This window comes from Alternaria alternata, assembly GCF_001642055.1.
Source record: "Alternaria alternata strain SRC1lrK2f unplaced genomic scaffold CC77scaffold_7, whole genome shotgun sequence".
NCBI lineage: Eukaryota > Fungi > Ascomycota > Dothideomycetes > Pleosporales > Pleosporaceae > Alternaria > Alternaria alternata.
Window position 1 is genome coordinate 1,077,721 of NW_017306196.1, and position 26,731 is coordinate 1,104,451.

At 52.1% G+C, this 26,731-nt stretch overlaps 13 protein-coding genes across 13 annotated transcripts; 7 read left to right on the top strand and 6 right to left on the bottom strand.

The window, feature by feature from the left end:
- The first annotated feature begins 252 nt into the window (after positions 1–252).
- Positions 253–1,691, top strand: CC77DRAFT_794394 (hypothetical protein). Its single transcript, XM_018533219.1, has 2 exons — positions 253–704; positions 1,062–1,691. Exons 1-2 carry the CDS (start codon positions 476–478, stop codon positions 1,433–1,435), a joined length of 603 nt encoding a protein of 200 aa, XP_018387695.1. The 5' UTR covers positions 253–475; the 3' UTR covers positions 1,436–1,691.
- A 1,131-nt stretch (positions 1,692–2,822) lies between these two features.
- CC77DRAFT_794122 (alcohol oxidase) lies at positions 2,823–4,884 on the bottom strand. Its single transcript, XM_018533216.1, has 2 exons — positions 4,632–4,884; positions 2,823–4,569 (listed from the first exon to the last, which is right to left on the bottom strand). Exons 1-2 carry the CDS (start codon positions 4,771–4,773, stop codon positions 2,891–2,893), a joined length of 1,821 nt encoding a protein of 606 aa, XP_018387696.1. The 5' UTR covers positions 4,774–4,884; the 3' UTR covers positions 2,823–2,890.
- A 1,468-nt stretch (positions 4,885–6,352) lies between these two features.
- On the top strand, positions 6,353–7,535 carry CC77DRAFT_986440 (hypothetical protein; the record flags this gene model as incomplete). Its single annotated transcript, XM_018536218.1, has 4 exons — positions 6,353–6,454; positions 6,507–6,914; positions 6,964–7,058; positions 7,109–7,535. 4 exons carry the CDS (start codon positions 6,353–6,355, stop codon positions 7,533–7,535), a joined length of 1,032 nt encoding a protein of 343 aa, XP_018387697.1.
- Positions 7,536–8,049: 514 nt separating this feature from the next.
- On the top strand, positions 8,050–8,841 carry CC77DRAFT_794498 (hypothetical protein). The gene has a single exon (XM_018533220.1). The coding sequence runs from the start codon at positions 8,314–8,316 to the stop codon at positions 8,752–8,754; it is 441 nt and encodes a 146-aa protein (XP_018387698.1). The 5' UTR covers positions 8,050–8,313; the 3' UTR covers positions 8,755–8,841.
- Positions 8,842–8,929: 88 nt separating this feature from the next.
- Positions 8,930–9,697, top strand: CC77DRAFT_1093714 (SGNH hydrolase; the record flags this gene model as incomplete). Its single annotated transcript, XM_018529694.1, has 1 exon — positions 8,930–9,697. One exon carries the CDS (start codon positions 8,930–8,932, stop codon positions 9,695–9,697), a length of 768 nt encoding a protein of 255 aa, XP_018387699.1.
- Positions 9,569–11,775, bottom strand: CC77DRAFT_986447 (hypothetical protein). Its single transcript, XM_018536219.1, has 2 exons — positions 10,718–11,775; positions 9,569–10,661 (listed from the first exon to the last, which is right to left on the bottom strand). The coding sequence occupies exons 1-2, from the start codon at positions 11,663–11,665 to the stop codon at positions 9,801–9,803; spliced, it is 1,809 nt and encodes a 602-aa protein (XP_018387700.1). The 5' UTR covers positions 11,666–11,775; the 3' UTR covers positions 9,569–9,800.
- Positions 11,776–11,825: 50 nt separating this feature from the next.
- Positions 11,826–13,745, bottom strand: CC77DRAFT_1093716 (PLC-like phosphodiesterase). The gene is made up of 2 exons (XM_018529695.1): positions 13,692–13,745; positions 11,826–13,642 (listed from the first exon to the last, which is right to left on the bottom strand). The coding sequence occupies exon 2, from the start codon at positions 13,508–13,510 to the stop codon at positions 11,957–11,959; it is 1,554 nt and encodes a 517-aa protein (XP_018387701.1). The 5' UTR covers positions 13,511–13,642; positions 13,692–13,745; the 3' UTR covers positions 11,826–11,956.
- A 464-nt stretch (positions 13,746–14,209) lies between these two features.
- CC77DRAFT_794575 (NAD-dependent histone deacetylase SIR2) lies at positions 14,210–16,396 on the bottom strand. Its single transcript, XM_018533221.1, has one exon. The coding sequence runs from the start codon at positions 16,314–16,316 to the stop codon at positions 14,286–14,288; it is 2,031 nt and encodes a 676-aa protein (XP_018387702.1). The 5' UTR covers positions 16,317–16,396; the 3' UTR covers positions 14,210–14,285.
- Positions 16,397–17,144: 748 nt separating this feature from the next.
- On the top strand, positions 17,145–20,662 carry CC77DRAFT_1093718 (hypothetical protein). The gene is made up of 4 exons (XM_018529696.1): positions 17,145–17,649; positions 17,696–18,047; positions 18,095–18,341; positions 18,389–20,662. The coding sequence occupies exons 1-4, from the start codon at positions 17,507–17,509 to the stop codon at positions 20,566–20,568; spliced, it is 2,922 nt and encodes a 973-aa protein (XP_018387703.1). The 5' UTR covers positions 17,145–17,506; the 3' UTR covers positions 20,569–20,662.
- A 143-nt stretch (positions 20,663–20,805) lies between these two features.
- CC77DRAFT_932261 (hypothetical protein) lies at positions 20,806–22,242 on the bottom strand (the record flags this gene model as incomplete). The annotated part of the gene is made up of 3 exons (XM_018534255.1): positions 20,806–21,354; positions 21,550–22,107; positions 22,168–22,242. 3 exons carry the CDS (start codon positions 22,240–22,242, stop codon positions 20,806–20,808), a joined length of 1,182 nt encoding a protein of 393 aa, XP_018387704.1.
- A 595-nt stretch (positions 22,243–22,837) lies between these two features.
- On the top strand, positions 22,838–23,696 carry CC77DRAFT_932365 (DUF862-domain-containing protein; the record flags this gene model as incomplete). The annotated part of the gene is made up of 2 exons (XM_018534260.1): positions 22,838–23,176; positions 23,223–23,696. The coding sequence occupies 2 exons, from the start codon at positions 22,838–22,840 to the stop codon at positions 23,694–23,696; spliced, it is 813 nt and encodes a 270-aa protein (XP_018387705.1).
- CC77DRAFT_794673 (mitochondrial ribosomal protein-like protein subunit S18) lies at positions 23,646–24,548 on the bottom strand. The gene has a single exon (XM_018533222.1). The coding sequence runs from the start codon at positions 24,481–24,483 to the stop codon at positions 23,830–23,832; it is 654 nt and encodes a 217-aa protein (XP_018387706.1). The 5' UTR covers positions 24,484–24,548; the 3' UTR covers positions 23,646–23,829.
- Positions 24,549–24,703: 155 nt separating this feature from the next.
- Positions 24,704–26,406, top strand: CC77DRAFT_1030204 (Tim44-domain-containing protein; the record flags this gene model as incomplete). The annotated part of the gene is made up of 2 exons (XM_018526571.1): positions 24,704–25,683; positions 25,731–26,406. 2 exons carry the CDS (start codon positions 24,704–24,706, stop codon positions 26,404–26,406), a joined length of 1,656 nt encoding a protein of 551 aa, XP_018387707.1.
- Between the last annotated feature and the right edge of the window lie 325 nt (positions 26,407–26,731).

The following is a 26,731-nucleotide window of genomic DNA, read 5'->3' on the forward strand; positions in this document are numbered from 1 at the left end:
GCACCGTGACTGGTACAAAAGACAAGTGAAGTGTGGATAATTGACCAGTAGCCAGGAGCTGACTGTGGAGCGTTGATGTGATCGGGTTCAGGCAACTTGTTGCTGCGGCTCATCAGTGGATAGAGCGAGATTCCACGCTTAGCCAATCGCTTTGTCCATGCCGGGGTAGCTGGAAAGTAGTACCGGAGCCGGCGTCTGGACGTTTTGCCGCAGCTCAACTTGATTTGGAGGCCGGAAAATGAGCCGATACTTTGGGATAACAGCGGCGTCATCTAGATCACTGCATTCTGTCAAGCCATAATGCTATTTTTCCCACGATAGCGCGATTGTCGCGTGTCGTCGATGAAGAATCAAAGGGTCCAGCGTTGAGATTTGCCTGTCGTGGCGAAGCGCGCCTCGGATCGCCCGCCTGCCAGCAGGGGCCACCCCCGGTCTCGTCTATCTCAACAACGAATAACCTCACCGCATCACACGTATGTGTGATCCGCCTTCGCGATGCGCGAAATCCTGCGGCTGCGGGTTCTGGAGGACGCCAGTTGAAGTCTCCGCTCTCTCGTGGCTTGCAATACTCCGCCCGCCTCTATTCCACATTACCTACTCGCCGTCGAATGCTAGCTGTCTAGTCCATGGTGACGTCTCGTTTTCGGTACCACATTCCCAGTGTTTGTCGTCAGCACGTTCTGTCTTTCATGTAGGAAGCCACAGTAAGCGGTATCCCCGTTCTAGCTTACCCTCAGGTACACACGGCTGCTGGTATCCAGGCTCACGCGATCCATCTTATGAGACATGTTAAGACCAGGTTTGCCTACGCGGGCGCATCGGACGGCATCTATTTGCGCCACGCAGAAACTTCGAGTTGGAGGTACGGGTACGAAGGCCTCGATCTCACCTGCCAATTTAGATGCCTGGTCCTGGTCTTCCAAAATCTTCATCCCTCTTCCTTGCAAAGATCACCCTTTCGAAACCGCTTCCCCGGCCAGAATTTCCTGGCCTTTGGGACTGGCCACTGCAGTCAGCCGTTACGTACTTCCACCGTCAAAACACTAATGCTCCTTCCGCGGCTGTGCTCCACTCCCTGGAGGTATGTAGCTCATTTACCGACATGCACGCGACGCCTTGGTGTACCTACGGTTTCCGTGCTCGCTCGTTGGCAACGGTTTTACTTCTTCAGCTCCCCAAGTATTGGCTACCAAAAACCACACCCACAGCACGGGTTCTTCTCCTATCTATCCCTATTGGCAATGCGTGGGTCCAGTGGTGTGGGGTACGGCCTGGAATTAAAGACCCGCTAACCTCAGCGGCTAAGCATCAAAGCTTCTCCTTCCCGTCTGGTCTCACTTATCGCATACGATTGGATGTCCACAACATGTCCAAGCTGATCGATATCCGCTTTCGTCGCTCAACATATCGTCGACTCCTCGGAAGAATCTTTTGATTGCACCATGTCAGGCCTAATCGAGAGCATCACATAATCACCCCCATTCCAACGGATAGGGCTCGACTGATATACCAGTGCGGAACCGCTTCCCATTGACCAGCTATTGGCCCTAGTATCACACCGTTGGAGACTACACTGTCCTCGATGAGGGATGTCCCTCTCATCGAGGACGTGACAGCTAAACATGATCGCAAGATGGCCAGAAGTATGTTCACTGTGTTCGCCCTGATCAAGAATTGTCATGACCATCGAGTCAGATCGACAACGCAATCTTGGTTAGCTACATCTTTATGAAATTCTCCGCAGACGGCGTCAACTATATCGGCTCGAGATGCCCTAGCCTGTGCAATTGCCACGCGGAAGGGTATGCGAGGCCGCACGTACCTCAGCGTGCTGACTCTTACCAGTCTTCCTAGACGTCAGCGAATGATTACACGATACGACGTGACGAACTTCTACGCCAACCCATCTCGCCTTCCCTGGTCAAGCCAGTCGACCCACGTCGCCGATGATGATGAAGCCACAGTCATCAGCGATATACCATGGCGACCTGCATCGAGACCTGAGCACTGATATCGCGTTCGTCATCCGATGCCCAGGTACCCACGATGACTTGCAGTTCATCACGTCGTCACGCCATCGGCAGTTCTTCCGCGTCAAGGTCATGGATTTGATTGCCCGGAAGCCTGTGTCCATATCTTTCTTAGCTTCTCGTTACATTCGACCGAGCGGTTATATCAATCTAACAACGGACTACTCTAACTAATCATGGAGATACATACTTTGGCGACCTAATAGCTAACACTGTCGACTTCAACTTTCCACTTAGCGTCTCCTCTCCGATCCTGCACCCTACACAAGATCGTCAGGGAAACTCGCATACCCGTGCTGATCCAGTGTTGCGCACTGGGTGTTGCCCCGGACCCCCCGATCATACACACTCTATTGTAAAGAAGAAACAACGCAAGCTTAAGAATAACAAACTCTCTACGTTCGTTGCAACCTGATGACGCAGTATGTACGATTGCCAAAAGGAGGCACATTCACGCGATAGGGAGATCGAAGATTATTGTTCTCTTGGCATGGTCACATCGCACTTGATACCCGTACTACTTTGGCGTGGTAATAGTGATCGACGAAAGTTTGCTAAGATCTTGTCTCCTTCTTTTCTCGAACATTCAGCTTATGTTCTTTCCTTTGTTTTGCTACCCCACGGTTCGGGTGCGCTGACGCCGAGAGGAAAAGGAAAGAGACACAAGCGAGAAGTGCCACAACGGAGATGCCACGAGGCAGATGTGAAGAGGGTGTACGACTAATGTAATGAATTGCTAGCCTTATCGTAAAAGGAAACTGAACGCGTAATTAGTTTGTTGATGCATCTTGAATGATGTTGTACAAACACAACACTACGAATGCTAATTAATCCACAACGTTTCTGCCTAGCAACCTCACCTACGCCCTCTTCTTAATGATGTCTGCTGCCTTCTCCGCGACTGCATACATGGTAGCCTGTAAATGCGTTGCTGGAATCATCGGAATAATGCTTGCATCCACAACACTCAATCCCTTCACCCCGTAAACTAACAGCTCATCACTGACGCATCCACCTAGCTCCTCAGGCATCATGCTGCATCCACCACTCGGATGCGCAAACGTCGGTTGAAGCGAACCCGAAGTAATGCCGCCCTGGATGATTTCTTCATCGGTCTGGTATTGAGGGCCAGGCGCCGTCTCTACGGGCTTGTATTGTGCGAGTTCCTTGGACGCCCAGTGTACGCGGTTGTATCGCGTAAGGGCTACCATGACATCTGCGTCAACGGGGTTCTGGAATGTGTTCCATTGGACGATGGGGTAGGCGGCGGGATGTGTGTTGTTGAGTGTGATGGTTCCTCGTGATAGGGGCTTGTTGTTTGCGATACCGGAGAAGCCCCAGGGCTGGATAACAATCTCACCTACGGCAGCGTCGGTGCCCGAGAACTGCTTGGCGAGGATGTCGCGCTGCTTTTTGAAGCCAGCGAGAAGCTTTTTGTCTTTGGCATAGCGCTCGGGGAGAAAATCGGAAGCTACTTGAGATCGCATCTTGGCTACAGTTTTCTTGAAAGCAGAGTCGAAGTGCTGTAGTGCGATGAAGACGAGGCCATGGGCTTTACCGACAGAGTAAGGACCGGTACGTGACTTCAGGTACTGGTCGTAGGAGGTCTGGTTGAAAGCTGCATCCGTGTTGAGGGCACCCTGGTTTTCAGGGTTCAGATTCTGCAAGTCGAAGTTCATGTAGTTGGCGATGTGGTCTTGGAAGTTAGAGCCCACAGCTGGAAGATCCTTTTTAACGGCGACATTAGCAGCTGCAAGAACGTCCTTGGGTCCGATTCCGGAGTACATGAGCAAGTGCGGCGTGAACACACCACCGGCGGCCAGAATGACCTCCTTGGCAGCAATAGCTTGAACTTGCTTGTTGGTATCCTTGGGTGTGTATTTGACACCGGTGGCGGTTAGAACACCTACTCTGTTCTTTGAGAAAGTGATTTCATCGACATGAGTGTTTGTCAGAAGCTTCAAGTTCTTCCTCGATACTACTGGATCGTAGTACGCAGTGCGCGATGTGCTGCGCATAGCTGTCGCTTTGTTGATTGAGTTCGGCGACCAATAATGACCGACGGGCTCTGCAAAGCCTTCTTGCGGATGCGGAATATCGACGTTATCCCAAGCGTGGTAGATCGTCTTCATATCCGGGAACTGATAATCCGGTATGGATACCTTGAGTGGTCCCTTACCGTACGCCTTGTCATCGTAGGTGATACCAAAAGCCTTGGTCGTATTCTTGGATGGCGCATCGAAGTCGTTGCTCTTCATGAAGTACGGCTTCAACCCCTTCCAATCCCATCCTTTGTTTCCAAGCTGACCCCATGCATCGTAGTCAGCATCGGCACCTCTATCAAACTGCATTCCATTCACAAAGGATCCGCCGCCGACGACATTGCCAACTGTTACCAGGAAAGTTTGGTTGCCAAGGTTTGGGACGGGTGCGCTGTATATGTCGTACATGGCAGCAAGGTTAAGACCGCCAGAGTTACCGGGAAAGCTAGATAGGGTGCTGTTGCTAAGGGCGCCATTCTCGATCACCAAAACAGACTCTGCGGCAAATTGTCATCAGTTTCGGTGCTCGTGAGGCGACTCTCGATCGTGTGGTACGTACTCTTCGGGTCCTCGCTTAGTCTGTTCGCAACAACCAGGCCTGTGGTGCCTCCACCGACAATAACATAGTCGTATGTGGTTTGGGCTGAGGCGACTGCGAAAACGGCAGCACCAAATAATGAAGGGACAGTGAACGAATGCATCTTTAGCTGAGTACAAGGTAAATGATAGACACCACACAAGCAAGGCTGCTCTCCAACCGGACCGATCACCGCTGATTGCGAAATTAAACGATTGACTGTGCAGAAGATAGCATGAGGCTCTCCAAGCAACACTTAAGAGTTTCTCAAAGGGCAGTCGCTAAACAAGATCCTCGCACGTGGCAAAGTCTGGGCCTTTGACATCCATCGAAGTTCGGACGCATGTTCATCTGCCGACCTTGCAGTAGGATGGGCGAACAGCCCGCGTTTTCGAGCGAGGGATTTGGGCGGAAGGCCGGGTCAGCACATGGTGCGTGTCAAGCATCGGAGGGAATACACCGGAGAGAATGCTGATGGGTAATTGACGGGACGGGACATTACTAGTCATGATGGCTGATAACTCGATGTACCAACGGCATGGAAACCAGGGTCCACGGGTCATCCAGGGCCGTGTCCACGCGTAACGGGCGACGGAAGCTACGAGGCGGTTCGGCGCGTGAAGGTTCAACGCTACCATTTGGTTCTGCTTCCCAGACGCAACGATGTTCATTGTTTTGTCTTCCTCAGGAGATTCTGATAGTTGCTGCGAGATCGGTATTTTTCGCGGTCTTGGTATGCTGCCCAGAGGGCTGGGTTTCCTCCACAGCTGATTAGGTATAGCGCTGTCGCCACCCACGCGGGCCAAATCCCACCCGATAAGTCCTGCCGAGCCGCTTCACTAGGTACGGGAATCAACTCCATTTGTAGAGGTTAACATCCCGCTTGTCCCCTACGCAGTCTGTTCTATGTAGATTCAGAGCATCACACAAGCAGTGCAATCGAGCCTTCCAGGACAGCATAACGATCTAACCATCTGCTACTGACGCTTTCCTTTGCTCCTTCGAGGAAAACATGTTCGCACAGCGAACTTTGGTTATACTACCCACATATGCTGACGTCTCATCTGCAGGATTCAGCCACCTGCTTGAAAAGGCAATTGAGTGTTGTAGGGGCTTCGCTGCCCAGACGGTAGTTGCATGAGCACAGGCTTATGGAAGGATTAGAGATTGCCATACCCTACAGAATACCTGCTTTCTTTCTTAGCAGTCTCATCCCGTACATTTCGTATTCATTTCCAGGAATAATCCCGCGAATGAGAGTTGGTCTTCAAAAATTCGCGTGCGGCAGCGTGCCGGCTCCTTGGTATGAAGGAATGGGCCGAGCTGATTAGATCCTACGCAACAGAGTCTCTAAGATGACGAGAAACTGGGAAGTTGTGTGGAATTGAGTGACTGGAGTGGAGGCCTCGTACCGGTGCATCCAGGAGCCGTCCCCATCTGCAAGTCCGCGTAGGCGAATTTCTTCCTTCAGGATTTCGAACCATTGTGTCGGTCTTTTTTGCGATAACTACTCTGATACATGGTAGATATGTAATCTTTGCCACTTGTTCCTATCCATTGAATACTCCTCATTTACACTGCTTTATGAACGCCCTACAGTGATCTACTCTAAGAGAACTACCCATCATTCCGCAATGGCCGATTCACCTTCCACTGAAGAATGGCCCAATCGGGGACATGAGCTCATAGTGACTGCCTCAACCATGGCCACACTCTGCACGTTAGTGGCGGGTTGGCGTATCATTGTTCGAATGCAGATGAAGCCTTGGTTGGGGATAAGCGACTGGCTTATGATTGGGGGTGTAGTACGCTGGAAGCCAGACAGTATAACATGACAAGACGACTGACATTGTACAGATTCTCAACTTCCTAGGGTGCGTACCCTATGCCGTCCTCTGTGCAAAAGGCGGCCAAGGTCGCTTGATGGCAGACCCATGGTGGCTTATACCAGGCAACACATCCAAAGAGCTGCACTTGATCTTCATCTCACAGACTCTGAATGTCTACGCAATGTTCTTGGTCAAAGCCTCGATTTGCGCATACCTCATGGCTTTGGACTTCGGACGCAGCTACCGAATTCTCATATGGGTATCGGTAGTTGTTGTAGTCATCTGCAACTTCATCATGATGTTGATATTGCACTTCGCGTACTGCCGACCCTACTACTCTCGGTGGGACTTCTCTGTGCAAGGAGAGTGCTGGCCGGAAGCGGTGAGCGAGGTGACGGCGTACGTACAGATTGCATCGAACATCTTTACAGATCTGGTAGGTAACTTGCATACTCTATTTGCGGGCAGATACTAACACACGATAGATCTATGCTGCCGGACCGATCGTCTATCTAAGGCGCGTACAACTCAGCAAGCGGACGCAGTGGGGCGTAAGCATCGTGTTTCTGCTTGCACTTGTGTAAGTAATTCCTGTATCATTACCTGGACACAAGCGCTGATGTGGGAAAGTGGAACCGGCCTTTCAGTCGCGAAAACCTTCATCACGTACAAGTTCCTGCGGTCACAGGAGATGATGTGGGACGCAATCGATTTGAGCATCTGCAGCATCAATGAGGTCTGTGTCGGCATAATCATCGCGAACCTACCACCGCTACGAAAGCACATCCTGGGCCTTTTCTCTAGAGTTCTGCCTGGAAGCTACGCAACCGGCGCTGGCAATTCGCGACAACAGAACAGCCAGTTTCACCCAAACTCTTCGCATTTCAGTTCTAGAGGGCGCACTAAGCTGGATAACAAGGATGACGACGAGAGCGAGCGGCATATATTGGAGCTCGAAGACAGGACACAAAGTGTGAAGATCATGAAGACAACGCAAGTGAGCGTTCGAGAAGGGAATGCGCACTCGCAGACGCCATCGTTGAATGAGCATTTCTGAGATTTTGGACTCGTCTGTCTCGTGTGTAGACTCGATTGGATGCGATGTTCTAGGCGTACAAGATACCAATAGTGCGTCACCATATCTTGTACCTTTTCACTCTTGCTTACGTTCTCTCGCGACTCGTGAATCGTTTGTGGCTGGTTGGCGTATCGCTGCACTGGGCATCGGACCGACACCGGAAGCCCGGGCTCTTTTGATGAGCTTTGCTTTGCTTGTTTCAAGCTCGATACTGTCCAGAATACGCCCATGCCAATCTTTTTTCTCCTATGAAACAAGCAAATATTCCTGTTAGTACGGCAAGGATGGGATATACGCCAGAGGTGGTCGCTAACAAGCGCTTGTTAGATGGAAACAAACCCCGTAAACCACTGTTTCGATCATGTACCAACGGACGAGCAAAAGGCTCAGCGTAAGCATCCAGCATCCCGTGTTCGTATCTAAACTCATAGGTGAATCATGAGTCGGTGTTGCGCACATTGAACTAGAGCGATGTTCTTTCTGTGATCTCTGTAGGCGAGACAGGAGTGCGGGGATGGAACCTTCATCACCTGGCGGAGTCTAAGGGCACGCGATAGTACCTATTCCCGATGAGGAAGCGGCACCTAGGTATGTTCCTGCCCTTCGCAAATCTCAGAGTTTCAGAGCGTCCATAGGTGAGCACAAGACTTTTCGTCACGTAATCATCGTACGCTCGTCTCGCCTCGCCTCATCCTGCCCCTGCGTTTGTCTTCCATCTCCATCGCATATCCGAGCCAAAAAATATACCACGCATTGCATGGATGTACCTCATTCCCATATGCTTCTGATGAAGCGCACACGCGACCAGCTAAGATCTCACAAGCCTCTGCATCTAGATCTATCTCTGTTAATTTCCATGGTTCTACCCTGCTGCGCATTTCCATTTTCACCGAACGCGAAACCTAGAGTCAGCGCACTAGGCATTTCCCCAGCATCAGCAATCCCTTCATATAGGAGCAAAGCGTGCGTACCTGTCACTTCGCGCAGCCGGGTGAACGGGAATCGTGCATTTGCTAGGATACGACCCCGTTTTCACGGCGTCGGATTTTCTCCGCCAGACACCATCCATGACGTACCCGTGGACTTTTACTGTACCGATTGGTGGAAATCCTTCAACACGAACGTTGCAGGCTACCCCATACTATCCACTCTGCACCCACAAGCCACGAAAGGAAATTATGGGGTAGAAGTCCGGTAAACCGTCGTCTGGATGGCATGTAATCTAGGGAAGGAGAAGATCGGGGGATATAGTTCCAGAGTATAAAGGTAGTATACATCCTTCGTTAAGTCAGACCAGGAAAGTCGGCTTCAATCATTTCATTCCATTTTCTTCAATTCCAACTCGACAGTGACGTCTTTTCTGAACCTTCAAAATGCATCTCCCCACAACACTCACCTACATCTCCCTCCTCGCCACCTCAGCCTTTGCCCTCCCAAAGGCCACAAAACCCCCATACTTCATCCTCGCTGGCGACTCAACAACAGCCGTACAGTCCGAGGGCGGCGGTGGCTGGGGCACCGGCTTCCTGACCACAACCCTCACAAGTGGCGCCTCAGGCGTCAACTATGGTCACAATGGCGCAACAACAGTCTCGTTCCGTCAAGGCGGCGACTGGGCGACCGTCCTCGCCTCCGCAAAGAACGCCTCAAAGAACTACACACCCTACGTGACCATCCAATTTGGCCACAACGATCAGAAACCCGACAAGAACATCAGCGCGGCACAACTCACCACCAACCTCGTCGCTTTCGTCGACGAAGCCAAGAAAGCAGGCGCCACACCCATCCTCGTTACGTCCCTGAGCCGGCGCAAGTATGGCACTGACGGAAAAATCAAGCCAGATTTGGCCGATGTAGTTGCAGCGGCGAAGAATGCGGCGGCCGAGTCGGGCGCTGATATTATTGATTTGAATGCGGCGAGTACCAAGTATTTGAATGCGATTGGTCCGGAGAAGGCGCCTACATATGACCTCAAGGCTGGTGATAGCACGCATTTGAACGCAGAGGGGAGTGTTGTGTTTGGAAACCTAGTGGCTATGCTGATCAAGAAGGAGGTACCAGCTGTGAGCAAGTACCTTAAACCAGTCAAGGCTGTGCAGAGTGCGCTGGAGAAGGGTATTTACATCTTCCCCAAAGTTTAGGAACGGAAGAGAAGAATGAATAAGCCATATCCTTGACTTCTTTTTGTACATGTGTTATGATACAATACTAACGGTTCGTTTCCTTTGACCAAACGGAACGACGTTACTTTCCAACTTTCGATGATATGCTCTCCTTGACTTCTTTGATTCCTTCTTTCGCCATGGCACCAACATCAACTGTCTTGCCATCCACACCAGCTTTCTCCTGGACACCCTGCTGCACAGCACCACCCTCTCTGTTCAAGAAAGATGGTCTGTCCTGCCAGCCATTCGCTCGCAAATAGCCAGCGGTAGCCATGCCAACGAACATGCCGCCGAAATGACTAGCATGGTCCATAGTAGAGTTACCCTTCTTCAACGCGGAGAAAATTTCAAACACGACAAACGCAGCGAATAGCATCTTGGGCCAAAACGCCACCTCGCCCTCCTTCAAGAAAGGAATCTTGATCCTCTCTTGATCGGTAAGGAGACAGTACAGCGCCGCGATGCCCCAAATGGCCGCGGACGCACCAACAGAGTGCGCGGTGATATTTCCGCGACCAAGGTTAGCCCAGTACAAGGAGAACAAAGTACCGACAGCGCCTGCTGAAATGTACGTTCCCATGAAGACACCACGGCCAACGAGGTCGCAGCATGCAGGTCCGACTAGACACAACATCATCATGTTGGCGAGGAGATGCTCGTACTGCACGTGACTAAAGACGTTGAGGACGCTTTGGACGGCACGGGGGTAGCCGGGGACGTGCATGAAGTAGCGGGTCATGAGTGGCCAGAGGGGCATGACACGCCATGCTACTGCAACAGCAGCGTTTATGACGAGGAGCGCGCCAATAGTGGCGGTTGTTGGACTGAGGTCTGGGAACATGCGGTACGAGGGTGAAGGCGGGGCGTAGTAATGTGCGAAGCCGTAGCAGACGAGGACGGTAAGGAGGACGAAGGCAGACATGGGGTAGAGACGTTGCGCCTGTAGTATTGTCAGCAATGTACAAGGATTTGAGAAGAGGGAGAGGACAAACTCACGAGAGTGGTTTGTGCCAGCAATTCCTCTGGCGTCTTTGCATCCGTTACTTGGGCAGCCTTGTTGTATTTCTCCATCTCCTCTTTCCTCCGACTGACTTGTTCGCGGCCGAAGACATCAACATAAGCCGTTTGACCGGGCTTCATAAGCTGTGTACCAGTCGGCGTACGCACATACTCTCCGGTCGCCAGCTTCTCTTCCATTTCCCTCTCCTTCTGCTCCTTCTCTTCTGCTATCCGTGTAATCTCCTCCAATCGTTGTCTCCTCTTCTCCTCAATGTTGAGCTCAAACTGACTCTTGCCCGCATGCAGTATACCAATCTTCCGATCGTCAGCTTCCTGGCGTTGCCTCTCGGCCTCTTCCTTCTCCATCTGCTCTTTGAAAGCACGAGCGGGATCCTTGTATTTGGACTCGGTTTCGGGGTCAGCCAGCCAGAGCTCATAGGCTATGCGGTTTGCCTCTTTCTCTGCCCATTCCTCTGCTGCACGCGCTTCGTCGATGGGGTATTTCTCTCGCAACCACTCCAGGCCCTTCAATGCAGTGTCCCTGCTCACGTGTGTGTATTGCTTGCCCAGGTTATCCACGCCATAGTCGGCTAGTGAGCCTGCTGTCCGTCGGTGGTGCAGTATCCGCAGAACGTTGTTGCCATCGTGGGCTGATAATCTTCGCCCAAATACGCGTTGTATGGTTGCTTCACTGACTGGACCTTCGGGCAGAGGACCTATCCTAACTGTGCGCTTGCGTGATTGGGGAATGCTCGGGTTCTGTGGCGTGTCTATAACCCTTGCCCGATAGCGGGGTGTTGAGACGAAGGAACGGCATTGCGGTCGTGAGGATCGGTGTCGCTGTAGGAGGGCTAACAAGGGCGACCTCACGGTTTGCTCGGGATGCGGTTGCGCAGTGCAGAGTCGCCGCGCGAGTGATGCGCACGTCGGTCGGAGGAGAGACATTGGGTAGCTGGATATGGGCTACCTTACGATTGTCGTTTCACCAGCCGTGTTCGTTGGAGCCGAGCAATGCATGATACGCACGTCGTGGGGTTTGGCGCGCCACATGCATGATGCTCATCGCCAAAATGTTCCGTCGGAACTCGGACATGCACAGACACTCCCTCACCCGCTTGTTCACGCTAAACCTGCAAGCTGATCATCATTCAACTTATCTCGGATAACACATTTACAGCATGAATCCTGGGTATATACTTCTACATGTTCGTAAGCTTGTGTTCCAGCCATCTTCCATCAACTCTTCCCGAGTGTCTTCATCTTCGCCAACACTCCCATGTTCATGCCCACGATCAGCTTGACCAACTCCCAGTCCCCATGTTCACCCACATGGTCCATAACAACAACACCCGTACTACCATCACCACTCTTTGCCCTCTTTGTCCCCTTCTCTTCCCCTTCGTCTGTCACATCCGGGTGGCGGGACGTTGTGTTAGGAGCCTCCAAATGATGCCCCTCACAAAGCCATTCCTCCATACCCCTGTTGACAATTTTAGAGATAGCTCCAGGCCAACAGGATTTCTTCCAGAAGTTGCTTCCAGAGAGAAAATTAAGATACAAGGGACCTGGTGGCACTGGGTTTGTGACGTCTGTTGTTATGCCAGGAATAGGGTGGATGGCAGCAGCAGAGCGCACAAGATGGTCGTTGCAATGCTGCATCTTCGTTGGAATAATGTCGGGTACCATGACCTCGCAGAAATCTTGCAGACAAAAGGTTGGTGAAGAAGATTGCGATGGGAAGACGGCGTGAGTTGCGTTATGCGGCCATGCCGTTGCATCCAGGCCACCGTTCCTACAATCCGGGCTCGAATAAGAGTTCTCAATCTGAGCTACATTGTACCGTCGCACCAAAACCAGCTTGCTTCTCACAGCTCCCAAGTACGGTATCGCGTTTTCCGTATACCAGTGACGCGCATTGGGTGTGATGTACTGCTCTTCTAGAACGCGGGCAAGGTGTTCGTCCGTTGCGCTTCCTACCCCTTCTCGTTTCAGACTTACTAGCACCGTTTCGCTAGGATTCTCTCGAAGGAAGTCATAGCATGTCTTCAAGATCGGCTCGAGGTACTTTGGCCCTGTCAGGCTGACTGGGAATGCACCGTGTACGAGGTAGAGGTCTTTCTTCGATGCATCTGTAGCATGCGTTGGCTGCACCCGTATATCCAGGAATCGAATACCGTTCTCCAGCTGTGTCTTTACATCGTGAACTTGACAACGAACAGATGGGAGAGCTCGGTAGTGTGTGTGCGAATTGTGCGTTCCTGGGATGCTTATAGCCGATAACGGTAGGTCATCTGGCAATGTGGACATCCAAGAAGTGTAGTCTGGAAGGTGATTGACATGAATGGAGAGATGAGGAACCGGTCTCGATGGGTGGAAGAGTGCTTTATACGTCGTTGAGGTGATTCCGGACAGTGGGGTGAAGGACTGTGTAGATTTCTGCGTGTATGAAGGGTGCGCATCGATACGATGACGTTCACCATGGGATGTCCGAACCGTGATACGAAGGGTTGGATTTGAAATAGTAGACGTATTGCTGGACTGCTCCGAGTCTGGGAATCTTAGCGTGTACGACTCAAAGGGCTGCAACAGAATATCAAGGTCTTGATGATTGAAGCTTTGCGCATGTCCGCTGAGCTCAGGTGAAGTCGGTGCGGCGGAAGTGGAATTTTGACTGCCGAGGAAATATCCGCTTGGTTTGGACTGAAGCGTGCTTGGGTCTTCAAATCGCTCAACACGCTGAATCGTGATGCTGACGGGGGTCAAATTACGAACGGTAAGTGGCGGAGCCATAAGCGGCTATCCCTAGTTCTTGCTCGCTGAACTATGTTGAAGGCCGTAGCACTGCAAGCTTGGGATCTAAGGGCTTTCAAGACACGTTGGCGTATGTAGATGTTGGCCAGCTTAGGATGTCAATTGTAAGCACTTTCAGATCAGTAAATCTGGACCGCTAACAGTGATTGGGGATTCACACGATATGGAGTTGGAGTTGAAGGGTAAGCTCCTGTTTCGCTAGAACGTAGCTGCGTGAAAGACGAAAGGTTGAGAAGTTGTCGTCAGCCAATGTGCACAGGCCGAAGCAAGCGCCAAGGCTCCATATCGGGAAGGCGCGCATTGGAGGCGCGATATTTGAGGCACAACCTAAGGCCCATCAGTGCCACGCATATTTCGAGGTCAAAGATCCAAAGTACTACAAGGTTTCATTGAGCTGTTGACATTGTTACATAGGAACCGGTTCACCATCAACAGATCAACACATCATAACAGCAAACATCTCGTATTCGTCAAGGATATCAATCGAGGCCAAAGCCATAAACTATCATTTGAATCACTATCTTGGATGTAAAAAGGACGCCACAGCACCCGAACCTGCCTTTGTTGGGGGTCCTCCTGGGTATCATGCAGTCAAAAGGTAAGATATGCATGTCCAACAATGAGAAAAGTACTGGTACATCTGTTATCTCATCCGTACACTCCAGCAAACGCCTCTTATGCAATGTATTGCGCATACGAATGCGACGTCTGCTTGTGAAAGGTAATTCACTAACGCCGAAAAATGCAATAGTTGCTAGCAAAGAAGGTGATTCATGTTTTTGGGCACAGCACCTGTCGGGCTCTCAATAAGGTGCCGCTGTGCGCTGCCGGATGATCCGGGTCGAGAATCGCAATCTGTCGCTGTCGCATGCGCGAAAGCCATCTCCTCCTGGATTTGAGCACTAGGCGTACGAGCCTTTGTTGGAGTAAAGCTCTCCATCGGTGGTCGCTTTGGTGAGTGATTGTTGCGGCCGTCCGCATTGGATACGGGTTGGAAGACAAAGTCTGACTTTATCTTGGTCAGCCTTGTTGGCTTCCTGGGAGTAGACGGATTTCGTCGCTTCTCGACATGAATCACGTCGCTGATGTTTTCTTTCGGATCTAGTTTAGTTGACGAGTTGAACTTTGACTCGATGATGGTGAGGGCCGGATCGGATCCTTTGGCCACAGGCTTGCCCACAGCTTTGCCTGCAGGTTTGGCGCCGCCCTTGGTAGCCTTGAAGACATTGTTGATGGCGGGGGCCTCTTTCTTGGACTCCTTCTTCGCCTTGCTCTTAGTTGATGCTGCCGCCTTCTTTGGCTGTGCCTTCGGCTTCCTTGCAGGTGCCTTGGTAGCGACTTTGCCGAATAAATCCATCTGCGCATCTGCCTTCCTCTTTGTACCTTTCTTCGAGGGCGTTTCTGGCTCCTCTTTGTTGAACGAGAGTGGAAGTATACGTGGACTTTGTCCAGGTGTGAGCTGCCCTGCGTTGCGGAGCACACCAGGTTTCCGAGGAGTGCCAATGATAACCTCTGCTCTTTGCCTCTCTCTAACCTTGTTTAGATCCTCGTCTGTGACTGTCTTATAGTGCATTGGGTCATCCCATCGCCGCATGTTGGCATAACGGGCGACCTCATCGCAGGGTCCTTTCACTACCAGATCCCACTTGTCCTCGAGATCTTTGCCCATCGGCTCAGGGTCATTGTTCAACCATACTGTGACTCCGTCCTTTCGGTCGCGAACAATGTTGCACATCTCGCGAGCTATGCGTCGCACACCAGGAACCTTCAACGTGGTGCCAGCCACGATAACAGCGTCTGGCCTCATGCGCATGTCATAGGACGCACAAGAACCGATAGACTCGTCATCCGGGTTGTGCTCATTGTAGAGGACCATCCGAGGACGTAGGCGACCAATACCGTGACTTCGCTTGTCTGCGAACTGACGAATTTCGTCGTTCTCCACACAGCTCGGGCAGGGTGGCGGGCTGGGTCCCTTGAACTGCTCGGCGTCGAAATCTTTGACTACATGGCATTTGGAGCACACCATGTAATCTAGACCACCATGCACCTGGACAGTCTTGGGCCAAGGCCCCTTCTTAGGTAGGGGAACCTGTGTACTTAGAGGGGGTAGGGAAGTGTCTATGCCGTCGACATTCTGGGTGTAAAGTCGCATTAGACGTCCCTCCTGGGCTATGGTCGCGAGAAGATGGTGGAAGGCGGTGGGCTCAGCGGCTTTGGTGTGCTGGGATAGTGTGCGCACCATGTCGTGGAATGTCGATGTGGACGTGTCATCCTGGTACACAGACGCATCGAAAAGATCCTTGCCAGAGGACTTGAGCTTGTGCTCCTTCTTGAGCGTATTGAAAAGACCCGTAGCGGATCGGAAGTCGGGAATACCTGCAGAAACTGAGATGCCTGCACCTGCTATCACCACAATCTTGCGCTTTTTGTGCAAAACGCTCAGTAGGCGCTGCAGCTGTGGCAGCTCTTCTTCTTCCACGCTAGACCCTGAGAGGTCTAGGTACTCTGCCGTACGCTCCTTGGGCTCTGCAGTCTTCCTCCTCTTTGCTGGGCGCGGATTATCGTCGTTGCTGGAAGGTGGAGAAGGCATGTCTTCTGGGGCGGGTGAGGTCTTGGCGGACGAGCGTCGCGAGGAAGACGGGGACATGTATGCACGACGTTGAGCGAAGGATTTGCTAAGCTCGGGCGGTGGAGTGGGCGACCGAGAAAGAATAGAGAGATCTGAATCCGAGATCTCGGTCAAGGGCGAGCTTGGCTCGTTGTTTAGCGTGTTGTATGCCATTGTGAAGGCGCGCGAGGTGAAGAACAATAGGCAGCGGCAGCCGTGTATCGTGAGGAAGGCTCAACGGTGAGCACAAAGCACCTTGCTCCAGGGACACGACGCGTCTGGTGTTACAGACGTCCTTGCAGCTTAACGAACGTGGTCGAATCGCGCATTAAATTCAGCTTATTTTTTCCAGGTATGCCGCGAGCTGGAGATGTGTGTATGTGGAGATTGTGGTGGTGTGAAAAGCGTGGGTTGGGGGCTGTCGGTCGTTGCTGCCGTCGCTGCCGTTTGGATCCCCGTAGAGGAAATCCGTCAGATGGGAGAGGTGCGCTAGGCCATTGTGAGGCTCCGAGAAAGCGCGATAATAATAGGACAGGCGCGCGTCCGGGGTAGACGCGTCTGTGTGTGGACGTGAAGGGGTGGGTGGGAGGTGTAAAGAGGTTGGCGGTGGATGCGATGACGGGCGAACGCTGGTTGACCTGGACAACCATGGGCGCCGGGTAGTCATGCCAAGAAAAGAACCTAAACACTCGACATGTTTACGCTTGCGGCACGTCTGTGCTTGACTGATCGATCGGCAGAATCGTTACATGAACACTCGAGAGCTGTATGCAAGCCGTAGACATGGAGTACAAAGACGAGCTCTGGAGCAAGTCTCCATCTGTCATGCTTCCATTCGGACGGCACGTTATCATGCTCTCCCAGATGCCGTGACAGCCACAGCGCATGCGACCCCTCCCAAGTTCTTAGGGATCGGCGCAATGCGCTTATTAGACCGTGACAATCCTGACATCGTATAGCGCATGGGAGCGACTCGCATTATGTTTCAAATTCTTGCGATAACCTCCACCAGCATTCTGAGAGCGATGACAGCTCGAGATGACGATTGTGCGCGAAGCTCTCACGAACAGCACACCAGATGGAACCGCGCTAGCCATCGTTAGCTCATCGCTTACTGCCGCGAGCTGATCCCAGACAACCGGAGCGCAGCCTCATCAACCTCTGAGACTCTCCGCGTCCGTCACGGTCTTGAATTTTTGTTTTCCGTTTCCTTGTAGTCTCTGTGATACCCGACGACTTGCTCGTCACCACCTTCGTGTTGCGTCTAGTACGGCCTTGTTTGCCAAGCTCATTCCCATCTCTTATTCTCGCGACTGCTCTCATCTCTCAATCAACCAGTCGCCTGGCATAGCCATCCCACCAACATGGACGGTGCAAGCTACAACATGGACGTGGATGATCTGTTCGGAGACTCAGAACATGTCAACATACAGACGATCAACACAACGCCGCCTGTCAAAGGGCTCGACGGCCGACTCGACGAGCTTGCGTCTATTGGCTGTTGCCAGTAAGTGGGCCAGGGCAAGTCTACTGCCTTGACTAACAAGTGATAGGAAGATAGCCTGGTCCAAGAATGGCTGCGTTGCGTACATAAATCCAGATGGCTACTCTGTCAACCTAAAGATCTTCTCACGCGACCCTGAATCAGGCAAATGGGATCTCGGAAGAAGCGTCCCTCTCGAGCTACCGCAAGGCCGCGAAGTCTTCCCTTTGACCCATTTGTCATGGAGCCACCTAGGCAATGATCTTGCTGTCACGGATGATGCAGGTCGAGTCATGGTCTTCTCGTGCGCCATGGCCTTGGACCGCATGCATTTCACTAGAGCCGAAGTAGCTCAGCCAGAGTCTGAAATAGATGCTGTCGTTGGGATGCATTGGCTAGCCATCCTGCCCTACGCACAGAAGGTATGACTTCTCAGGTATTCAGCAGTGTGGTTCTAATATGCATGCAGAATCTCATCGCTTGGTCAGCTGCGCGAGAAGGAGGCAAATGGAAATGGAACATCAAACAACACATGTTCAACAACGCTCATCATCCTATAGACGGCAAAGCGTCTTTTGTGTATCTGAAGAGACATGGCGAACTTAGGCTTCGTTTCCAGCAGATTGATAACCACTGGCAAGAGGTTTCTGCCCAGCTTGGGCCTATGATCTCAACCAAGGAGTCATTCACCCATGCAGCATTTGCGTCCAACAATGGTAAATTTCGGTTCAATCCCTGAAGTTACCAGACTAATTCGATACAGACAACACTCTCCTGTTGGCAGCTTATGATGTCAAAAGGCGGTTACACTTGTACCGAGTCGAGACAGTCTGGAATGTGCCGACAGACAAGCGGAGCCAGAATGCAGGCCCCTTCGAAAAGCCATCAATCCAGGTCTCACTAATTGCTTTGGAAGACGACTGCAATCCTGTCGACCTTGCGAACGACGACTTGAGTAACGGGACAGCATCAAGGGGCGCTGCTGCTGCCCAACTTACACATCTCAACTTTCTTCCAATTACGCCCGAACAGGACGACGGCTCAATACCTACCATTCAAGCGATATATTGCAAGCCACCAAATCCTCTATCATACGATCTCAACGCCCACGAGACCCGCTACAGTATCATCGTTAAATGGGAAGTGCATCAAGAGCAGCACAGTCAACTCCATTCTAGCCTTGATCAAGTAACATCAAAGAAGAAGAGCGTAAGCTCAATACCTGCGCAGAACACTTTTCTTCTGAAAAGGCAGCCTGACTTCTCCCTGCATGGCGTCGTCTTGGACTTTTGTCCGGTATGGTATAACATGCTCCTGGCGTTCGCCTACAGCGATGGGGCTATCGAGTTCAGGAAGCGATCCACCATGGAAGTAGTCATGCCAGATGACAATACCGATACTGTAACATCGCTATTACAAGCTGGTTTTATCTTCCAACATGCAGAACCTTCGTTACACGTTGCGTTGTCGCCTAATCACTGCATGGCGGTATGCATGCAGTTGGACGGCAACCCAAAGCTACGCTCCATGGAATACTCTCACGGTACCCTCTCGTCAGACGACGATGACCCACGGCATTCCGCCGCACTCGCAGCACTCATCCTACAGTCCTCCTCGGCAGCAAACCAATACTACTCTAGCGACGACATCTTCGCTATCATCAGCTCCCTTAGCGAGAAACGCAAGCATGACTTCATCAACCTCCTCTTTGAAGGACTTCAAGTTAACATTGATTGTGGTGTGGACGACACTTCTAGCAACCACTTTCTCCTCCTTGGTCGCGGTCCCTTCTTCGTAAAGACGCTTTCGGCCATGAACCTTCTCGGCCTTCAAGGCACCGTCGAACGATCCCTGAGCAGCAAGATGGCCTGGCAGATTATCAATATACGATTCGTCACGCAAACCCTGACCACCATCTTCCGCCTGCATGGCGATACATCAAAGAACAACCTCAAGCCCGAAGGTGTACCACAAATGATCGGAACAAGCAGATGGACCATGCACTTCATGGCATACATCTTCGACGAGCTCTTCACCATCGGCCGCGCGATATCCGACCTCCCCGCCGGCACCGAGCTCACACGCTCTGTGCTCGAAGACAAGATTCACGAGCTCAACAAACCCGCCCTCCTGCTCCTCCTCTCTGCCTTCCCCCGCGCCATGATGAAACTCTGGGCTCAACCAACCCAATGGGTAAAGCGCAGCGCAGCAGCCTACGTTCGACCCCCTCAAGAAGGCAGCCCTCCCGGGCCGCCCCAGACCCCAGAAGCCAAAAAGCTATACTCCCCCCTCGACCAAGCCGTAACCGAAGTCCCTTTCGAATACCGCTGGTTTGAAGTGCTCATCAGCGAAACGCAAAATCATGTCCGCGGCATCTACAAACAGCGTAACCTAACGGACATGCAACGCAACAGCATCGAGCGGGAACTCCTCTTAGGAAAAATCCCCGACATCCTCTTCCCCGCAGCAAAACGCCTCGTCACAGATACCCTTTGGAACAGCAACCAGCAAAACGGCTGTCTGGCTGATAAACTCGACATGGGGAAACTCATGTTCTTCGATACCACGTGGCTTGGTTTCCAGGATAGCAAGCGTGCGAGGATATGGCACGAGCAGCACGTTGTGGATGTGTGTCAGAAGATGATTATTAGGGGCACGGGGACCTGGGTTCATCCTGTGGGGAGTGCGACGGGTGGGGGGAATCGTGGGAGGAGCGATAGTACCAATAGTGCTGCTGGAGCGAACGGGGATGCGGCGGGTGGGGAGAGGAAGAGAAGGAATTTGCTCAAGCAGTGTACGAGATGTGGTGCGTGTATGGAGGATGTTGTGCCTGGGTTGCCAGGGTATACTGCGGCACACTATCAGTACTTGCTGGGTGTGAGCAAGCATTGTATATGTGGAAATAGTTGGATGCTTGTTGAGACTAAAGGCAAGGCGAAGTAGTTGGGCTTGCGAAGAGGTATGTAATCTGGATAGAGATATCTGCTAGGAAGATTTTCTAGCTCTTCATAATGAAACGTCAGTATTCAAGCATCACAGCATGATATGCAAAGATCATGTTTGTGGGTATGTTTATCTTCATTCATTCAGTGCAGTCTAGCTGCTTTTCATGTAGCTCATCGTAAGATGGCAGTAGATCATAAACACATACACACGTGGACAAGACTCAAAAAAAGCTGTTTATGCTTTAGCAGCACCAGCCTTGATGAGGAGAACATCACCGTCCTCGACAACGTAGTCCTTGCCCTTTGTCATAATCTTGCCCTTTGCCTTCAAAGTGGCTTCATCTCCCTCTTCCTTCAGTGCGCTGTAGTTGTATACGATAGCCTGGATGAAGGTCTTCTCGAAATCACCGTGGATGACACCAGCAGCTTGCGGCGCCTTGGTGCCAGTCCTAATTGTCCATTGTCGGACCTCATCGGTACCAGTGGTGAAGAAGCTACCAAGTTGAAGAGCCTTGCGCATGGTCTGGATGGCCTTGGGCAGCGCTGACGTGGTCTCGAGGGTCTTGAGCTCTTCGGCTGCCTCCGCGTCAGACATGACAGCGAGGCGCTCCTCGAGTTGTACTGAAATGGGAATGATTGGGTCACCAGGGGCGTTGGTCTTGACCCATTCGGCAATCTTGGGTAGATGCTTGTTCTTCTTGCGGATGTAGTCCCTCTCGCTCAAGTTGACGAGGGTTACGACAGGCTTAGCTGAGAGGAGGAAAAGAGGGTTGATGTGCTCGACCTAGCAAACTGTAAGTATATGCTTGCAAGGAGCATCTCAGAAACGTGATGTAGTTGGGATATTGTTAATCAGAGTAGGACTTCACTTCAGAACAGCCCAGCGTTAATGGGCCATCAGAGAGCTGGGATTATAGAGCAATCGCTCTTTGTCATCTTCTAACAGGGGGTGTGAGAAAAGGAAGTAAGATGTACATACCTCCTTAGGTGACCAGTTGCCCTTCCGGACATCCTTGCCGTCCTGGAGCATCTGAAGGACCTTCTCGACTGTGGCTTGCTCCTCCTTGAGCTTCTTCATCTCCAAACTCTGACCGCCTCTCCTTGTCTCCTTTTGAAGAGCAACGAGTGCCTTCTCAGTGAACTCGATGTCTTTCAGGCGCAGCTCCTCGGCGATGATGTCCAAGTCACGGATCGGGTCAACGTCACCCTCAACGTGGATGATCTCGGCGTCGTCGAAGCATCGGACTACTTGGAAGATGGCATCGACGGCGCGGATGTGCGACAAGAAGGCGTTACCGAGACCGGCACCAGTGGAGGCACCGCGCGTCAGACCAGCAATATCGTAGATGGTCAAGTGGGCAGGAACGACCGACTTGGGCTTGTAGTGCTCTACCAGCCAGTCGAAGCGGTCATCTGGGACAATGACGCGCGACTCTTCTGGGTCGATGGTGGCATATGGGAAGTTGGCGGGGTTACCAAGAGAGCACTTGGTGATGGCTTGGAACAGAGTCGACTTGCCGACGTTTGCTAGGCCAACCTGGCAATCACTGTTAATGTGAGAACGCGACGAGGCAAGCTATGTAGGGCTCTCACTCACGATACCGGTCTTCAAGTTGTTTCCTGGCCTGCCGAGCGGAAGCTTCACCTCCTGGACTTGCTTCTTGGGAGGCATCTTTTTCTTCTTGGGCGCGGACGCGTAGGTGCGAGCGGCTGTGAAGGCGATGAAAAATTTGGTGGGAGAAGGTGAAGAGTGTAAAGAGGCCGAAAAATGACAGGCAGTTCTTGCTGCCGGAGAGTAAAAAGTGGGTATCAAAGAAGAGAAAGAGAAGGTCGTCAGAGGCGGCGTGAGGGGCATTAGCAGCCGAAATGCATTTTCCTGGAACAAGCAGAGGCTGGAGGTCCAATCGAATTTTCAAGAGTTTATGTGGCTAGGGTGGCGTCCGTGCGGCGCTTGCTCCAACGCGGCAAGCGCCTGGTCCAGTGCAGATCGCCAGAGCATGGGCGGTTGGGGCAGTTCGTCGTCGACATCACCGCCCATACCTCCATCTCCGCATATTACTTTGAGGGCTGGTCCCGCTCACTGACCTCTACCCTCCCGCCCCCGCACCAGTGCCTCACACCATTCAGCGTCCTTTACCAGCGTCTATGATACCCCACCCTCCATCTTCGGTACCAAACGTAGAGAGATACCTACCGCAATAGATACCACACTCGATTTCTAAACATTGCACCACACCCATCCATACATCTCACCACACTCACACAAAATGTCGTCCTCTGCCCGACCAAAACCCTCGCGCAAAAGCTCCGGCAACCATAGGAGTACGCTGTCACTTACAAGAACCGAGGTCACCATACACGTCTATGATCTACTACCCCCCGGCAAGGTCGCCACTGTGCTCTGGGCGATTGGAAGTTCTCTCCTACACACGGGTGTTGTTATTGGCGATAGGGAATATGCATATGGCGGGCATGACCGGCGGGATCTAACGGGAGTGTACTGGACGAAACCTGGGCAAGAACCCCCAGGTGGTACTTTCAAGCAGGCGATCCTACATGGCTTCTCTTTTCGGCCTGAAGAAGAATTAGAGGCTATCATCCAAGAGGTATGCAACAGCATTCGTATTCAGAGAACTGGCTAACGTGTCACAGGCCTCGCACGAGTTTCAAGGAACGTCGTATAACCTCCTCACCAAGAACTGCAACCACTTCACGTCCTACCTCTGCGAAAAGCTCACCGGTCGCCCAGCCCCAAGCTATCTGAATCGTGCCGCTAGCATCGGCGTCGCTCTGCCATGCGTTGTACCACGGGAATGGATAGCGCCACCGGATTATGATACTGCTGATGGAGAGTTGCTTGACGAGGAGTTCGAAGACGAAGGAGCGTCGATGCTGCGGCACGACCGAGAACGAGAACGCCATCGCACCGCTGAGGAGGCAAGGGGCTGGGAAAACGAGAGCTATTCTGCTGGAAGTAGTCGTAGTGATCAAGGAATCGCAAGAGGGCCTATTAGGTATGAGGCTGGAAATCTTGCACCCAGGCTTGTCAACATCGCGGAAACGGATTCTAGTGGTCGGCCTATTCCACCCGCTGAAAGGGCACCATTGCCGAAAAATCTGACATGACTCTCGAATTGGTCTAATTTGCCCTTGGCCACTATACACTGCTCTTTGTGATGCATGCCGTCAAGTGAGGGCCCATACCCATAGACGCCTAGTGATGCCCTACTATCATCGTACACTGCTGCTTTCTCACACTCTAACCCAATCTCCTTGGCTTCTTGCTCCTCACACCACCAAACTTGAGTCTCGTAGAGTCGGCTAGTTTGACAATCAACGGCCGTATCCTCTTTCCCTCGGAACCCAGTATCGCCTTTGTGACTGCCTCCCTGCCTGGCCCAAATCCTCTGTATATCAACTCCAGCTTCTGAATCTGTGGCAGCAAGCCCTTGTCCTGGATCCGGTTCATGAGGAAAGCTGCGAGTTGGTAGGCAGCATCGTATGACCCGCGCCCCGCTTTCCGGAAACCAATGTTTCCACACGATACCGAGATGAGGGGATTGCGATTTGGCTGTGTGAGACACAGATGTGTGTTGTGCTTGGTAGCGTAAACGTGTAATTTGTGCTTGTCGTCCTCTTCCCACTCGCGTGGTGCAAGATTCTTGAAGCCCGGGGTCCCGTCGGCGTTGGGTATTATGTTCCCAAAGTGGTCAGGACCTGCGTTCTTGAAGTTGCGTGACACATTGCCGAGGAGACTGTCCATTGACAAAGAGGGCTTATTGCGGTCGGTGGGAGACGCATTGAGGGCTTGTGTGCTGTGGGAGAAGGGTCGCAGAGGCTGCGTGTGTTGACATGATGCGCGAATTGTGCATGTGAGCGATCGAAACGTCCGTAAGGTGGTGTTGCTGGCCATGTTGGAGGCGGTATCGATGCCCCGATTGAGGTTCGCGGATGCAGTGACTTGCTAGAAGGTCGAAGAAAGTTGCGAGCTTGGCACTACCGCGGAAAAAGATGGCGATGCCGAAACTGACGTCCTTCACCCAACATTTGCCGCGCCCACTTTCTAAACATCTTCCCTCTGGGCCGGTTGTACTTCAATTTAATTTTAGTCCTATTGTGTTCGATCCTAGAGCATGAGGCCCCAAACAGCAAACACATTCGCCGCCACTGCGCGATGGAGCATACAACCCGCCGCTGCTACGCCTGCAAGCGCATATGGAAGAGCTGCAGCGTATAGACGGATATCGACACTGCCAAGAGCTTCGCAAGTCCCCTCCGCACGCACCTCACTCCCACCCACACCCACACTTTCCTCTCAACGCTTCCTCCGCAGCGAGTTCTTGCCCCAAGATGTTCTCTTCCGCACGTCATCCGCATACGCCCGCCACTTCTCTTCTCGCCCCGCACTGTACGAGCAAGCACAAAAGCAAAAACCTGTAAAGGACGAGGAGCCCCAGTCCACCAAGTCTACAGACTCTGAGGCCAACACAGCAGAGCAGGCTGCAGGCGACCAGGCAAGGAAAGAGGGCGAGGAAGCCAAAGAGAAGAAGGACGGAGAGGAGGAATCTGGTGAACAGAAAGAGGGCGAGGAGGGCCAGAAAAAAAAGGAGGACGCGCCTCCACCTCCACCCCACGGTGACAAGACACCATGGCAAGTCTTCACCGAGACCTTGAAGCAGGAGTTCCAGGCCTCCAAGGACTGGAATGAGGGTACAAAGCAGTTGGGTGGTGCACTACACGACTTCCAGCAGAATCCTAATGTTCAGAAAGCTGGACAGATTTCTGAAGCTGCCAAGACAAAGACAACAGAGGCATTGAAGGCCACAGCATCAGCTGTCGGTCACGGTGCGGCGTGGACATGGGACACCATGCCGGTCAAGGGCGTTCGCGCTGCTGCTAGGGTTACCGGAAGTGGCCTCGAATACGCAACCCGACCAGTGCGACAAACCAAGGCCTTCCAGGCTGTGAAGGAGACCATTGATGATGGTAGCTCGTCAAGATACGGTGGATGGGTCGAGAAGGAGGAGCGTAGGAAGAGGCGTGAGCTGCGCGAACTCAACGAACTCCAGAGAACAGGTGGTAGGACCTTGGGGCCAATGGAAGAAGACCCAAAGTAAGACTTTTCCAAGTAGCTCAGAAGCTTCGACTGACAATTCGCAGCGCTGGTACCAATGTCACTCTGCACAAGGACGCCAAGTACAAGGAAGTCTGGAGAGAGTGGAAGGACAACTCAAAGCTCGCCCAGGGCTTCTTCGGCATGAAGACCGTCTACAGGGAGTCCGAAAACCCCCTCATCGAGACTGCCCGCAGTATCACCGACCGCATCACTGGCTTCTTCGCCGAGAATGAGACGGCCATGGTCATTAAGAGATTCAGGGAAATGGACCCCAACTTCCAAATGGAACCTTTCCTGACCGAGATGCGCGAATACATCCTCCCAGAAGTCTTGGACGCATACGTCAAGGGCGATATCGCAGTCCTGAAAGAGTGGTTGTCAGCAGCACAATACTCAGTCTACGCAGCGCTGATGCAACAATACCAAGCCGCAGGTCTGAAGTCTGACGGAAAGATTGTCGATATCCGTGGTGTTGATGTCCTGAACGCGAAACTGCTAGAGCCAGGAGAGATCCCAGTCTTCATCCTTACCTGCAGAACACAAGAAGTGCACGTATACCGCAACGCCAAGTCTGGTGAACTCGCATCCGGCATGGATGACAAGGTCCAACAAGTCACATACGCTATTGGTGTCACCAGGATACCAGAAGACGTGAACAACCCCGAAACACGAGGATGGAGATTGATCGAGCTGCAGAAGAGTGCTAGGGATTACTACTGAGCGAGTCGCCAACTTATCCCTTTTTCCTTCAAACCTGTGTTCCCACCCTGTACGAGTACGCCATGTTTTCGCGCGTCTTATGTTCTTCCGGCATCTTTGGCGTCTTAAAAAGATACAGCTATTGCTCTGTTTTTACTATAGTCCCTGGCCTCTACATGGGGTCTATTCTGTTTTCGTCAATGGGTCATGGAAGTGGATAGACGGATGCTGTAGAAGAGTACGGCGTCCTACATGACACACTTCTCTACTCTGTATGTATAGTATGATGACTTGATGGATCGGTGGAGTGGAAATACCACGTGTAAAGCATGAGGAATGTGCCCTG

Coding starts and splice junctions, on each gene's coding strand:
- CC77DRAFT_794575 (XM_018533221.1), bottom strand. CDS start 16,316: ATGGCATACAACACGCTAAACAACGAGCCAAGCTCGCCCTTGACCGAG.
- CC77DRAFT_794394 (XM_018533219.1), top strand. CDS start 476: ATGTGTGATCCGCCTTCGCGATGCGCGAAATCCTGCGGCTGCGGGTTC. Junction 705..1,061: donor CTTTCATGTAGGAAGCCACA/GTAAGCGGTATC, acceptor CTCCTTCCGCGG/CTGTGCTCCACTCCCTGGAG.
- CC77DRAFT_986447 (XM_018536219.1), bottom strand. CDS start 11,665: ATGTCTCTCCTCCGACCGACGTGCGCATCACTCGCGCGGCGACTCTGC. Junction 10,662..10,717: donor TGCTGGCACAAACCACTCTC/GTGAGTTTGTCC, acceptor ACAATACTACAG/GCGCAACGTCTCTACCCCAT.
- CC77DRAFT_1093716 (XM_018529695.1), bottom strand. CDS start 13,510: ATGGCTCCGCCACTTACCGTTCGTAATTTGACCCCCGTCAGCATCACG.
- CC77DRAFT_794122 (XM_018533216.1), bottom strand. CDS start 4,773: ATGCATTCGTTCACTGTCCCTTCATTATTTGGTGCTGCCGTTTTCGCA. Junction 4,570..4,631: donor ACTAAGCGAGGACCCGAAGA/GTACGTACCACA, acceptor AATTTGCCGCAG/AGTCTGTTTTGGTGATCGAG.
- CC77DRAFT_794673 (XM_018533222.1), bottom strand. CDS start 24,483: ATGGCCAGCAACACCACCTTACGGACGTTTCGATCGCTCACATGCACA.
- CC77DRAFT_794498 (XM_018533220.1), top strand. CDS start 8,314: ATGGATGTACCTCATTCCCATATGCTTCTGATGAAGCGCACACGCGAC.
- CC77DRAFT_1093718 (XM_018529696.1), top strand. CDS start 17,507: ATGGACGGTGCAAGCTACAACATGGACGTGGATGATCTGTTCGGAGAC. Junction 17,650..17,695: donor GCGTCTATTGGCTGTTGCCA/GTAAGTGGGCCA, acceptor AACAAGTGATAG/GAAGATAGCCTGGTCCAAGA. Junction 18,048..18,094: donor TCCTGCCCTACGCACAGAAG/GTATGACTTCTC, acceptor ATATGCATGCAG/AATCTCATCGCTTGGTCAGC.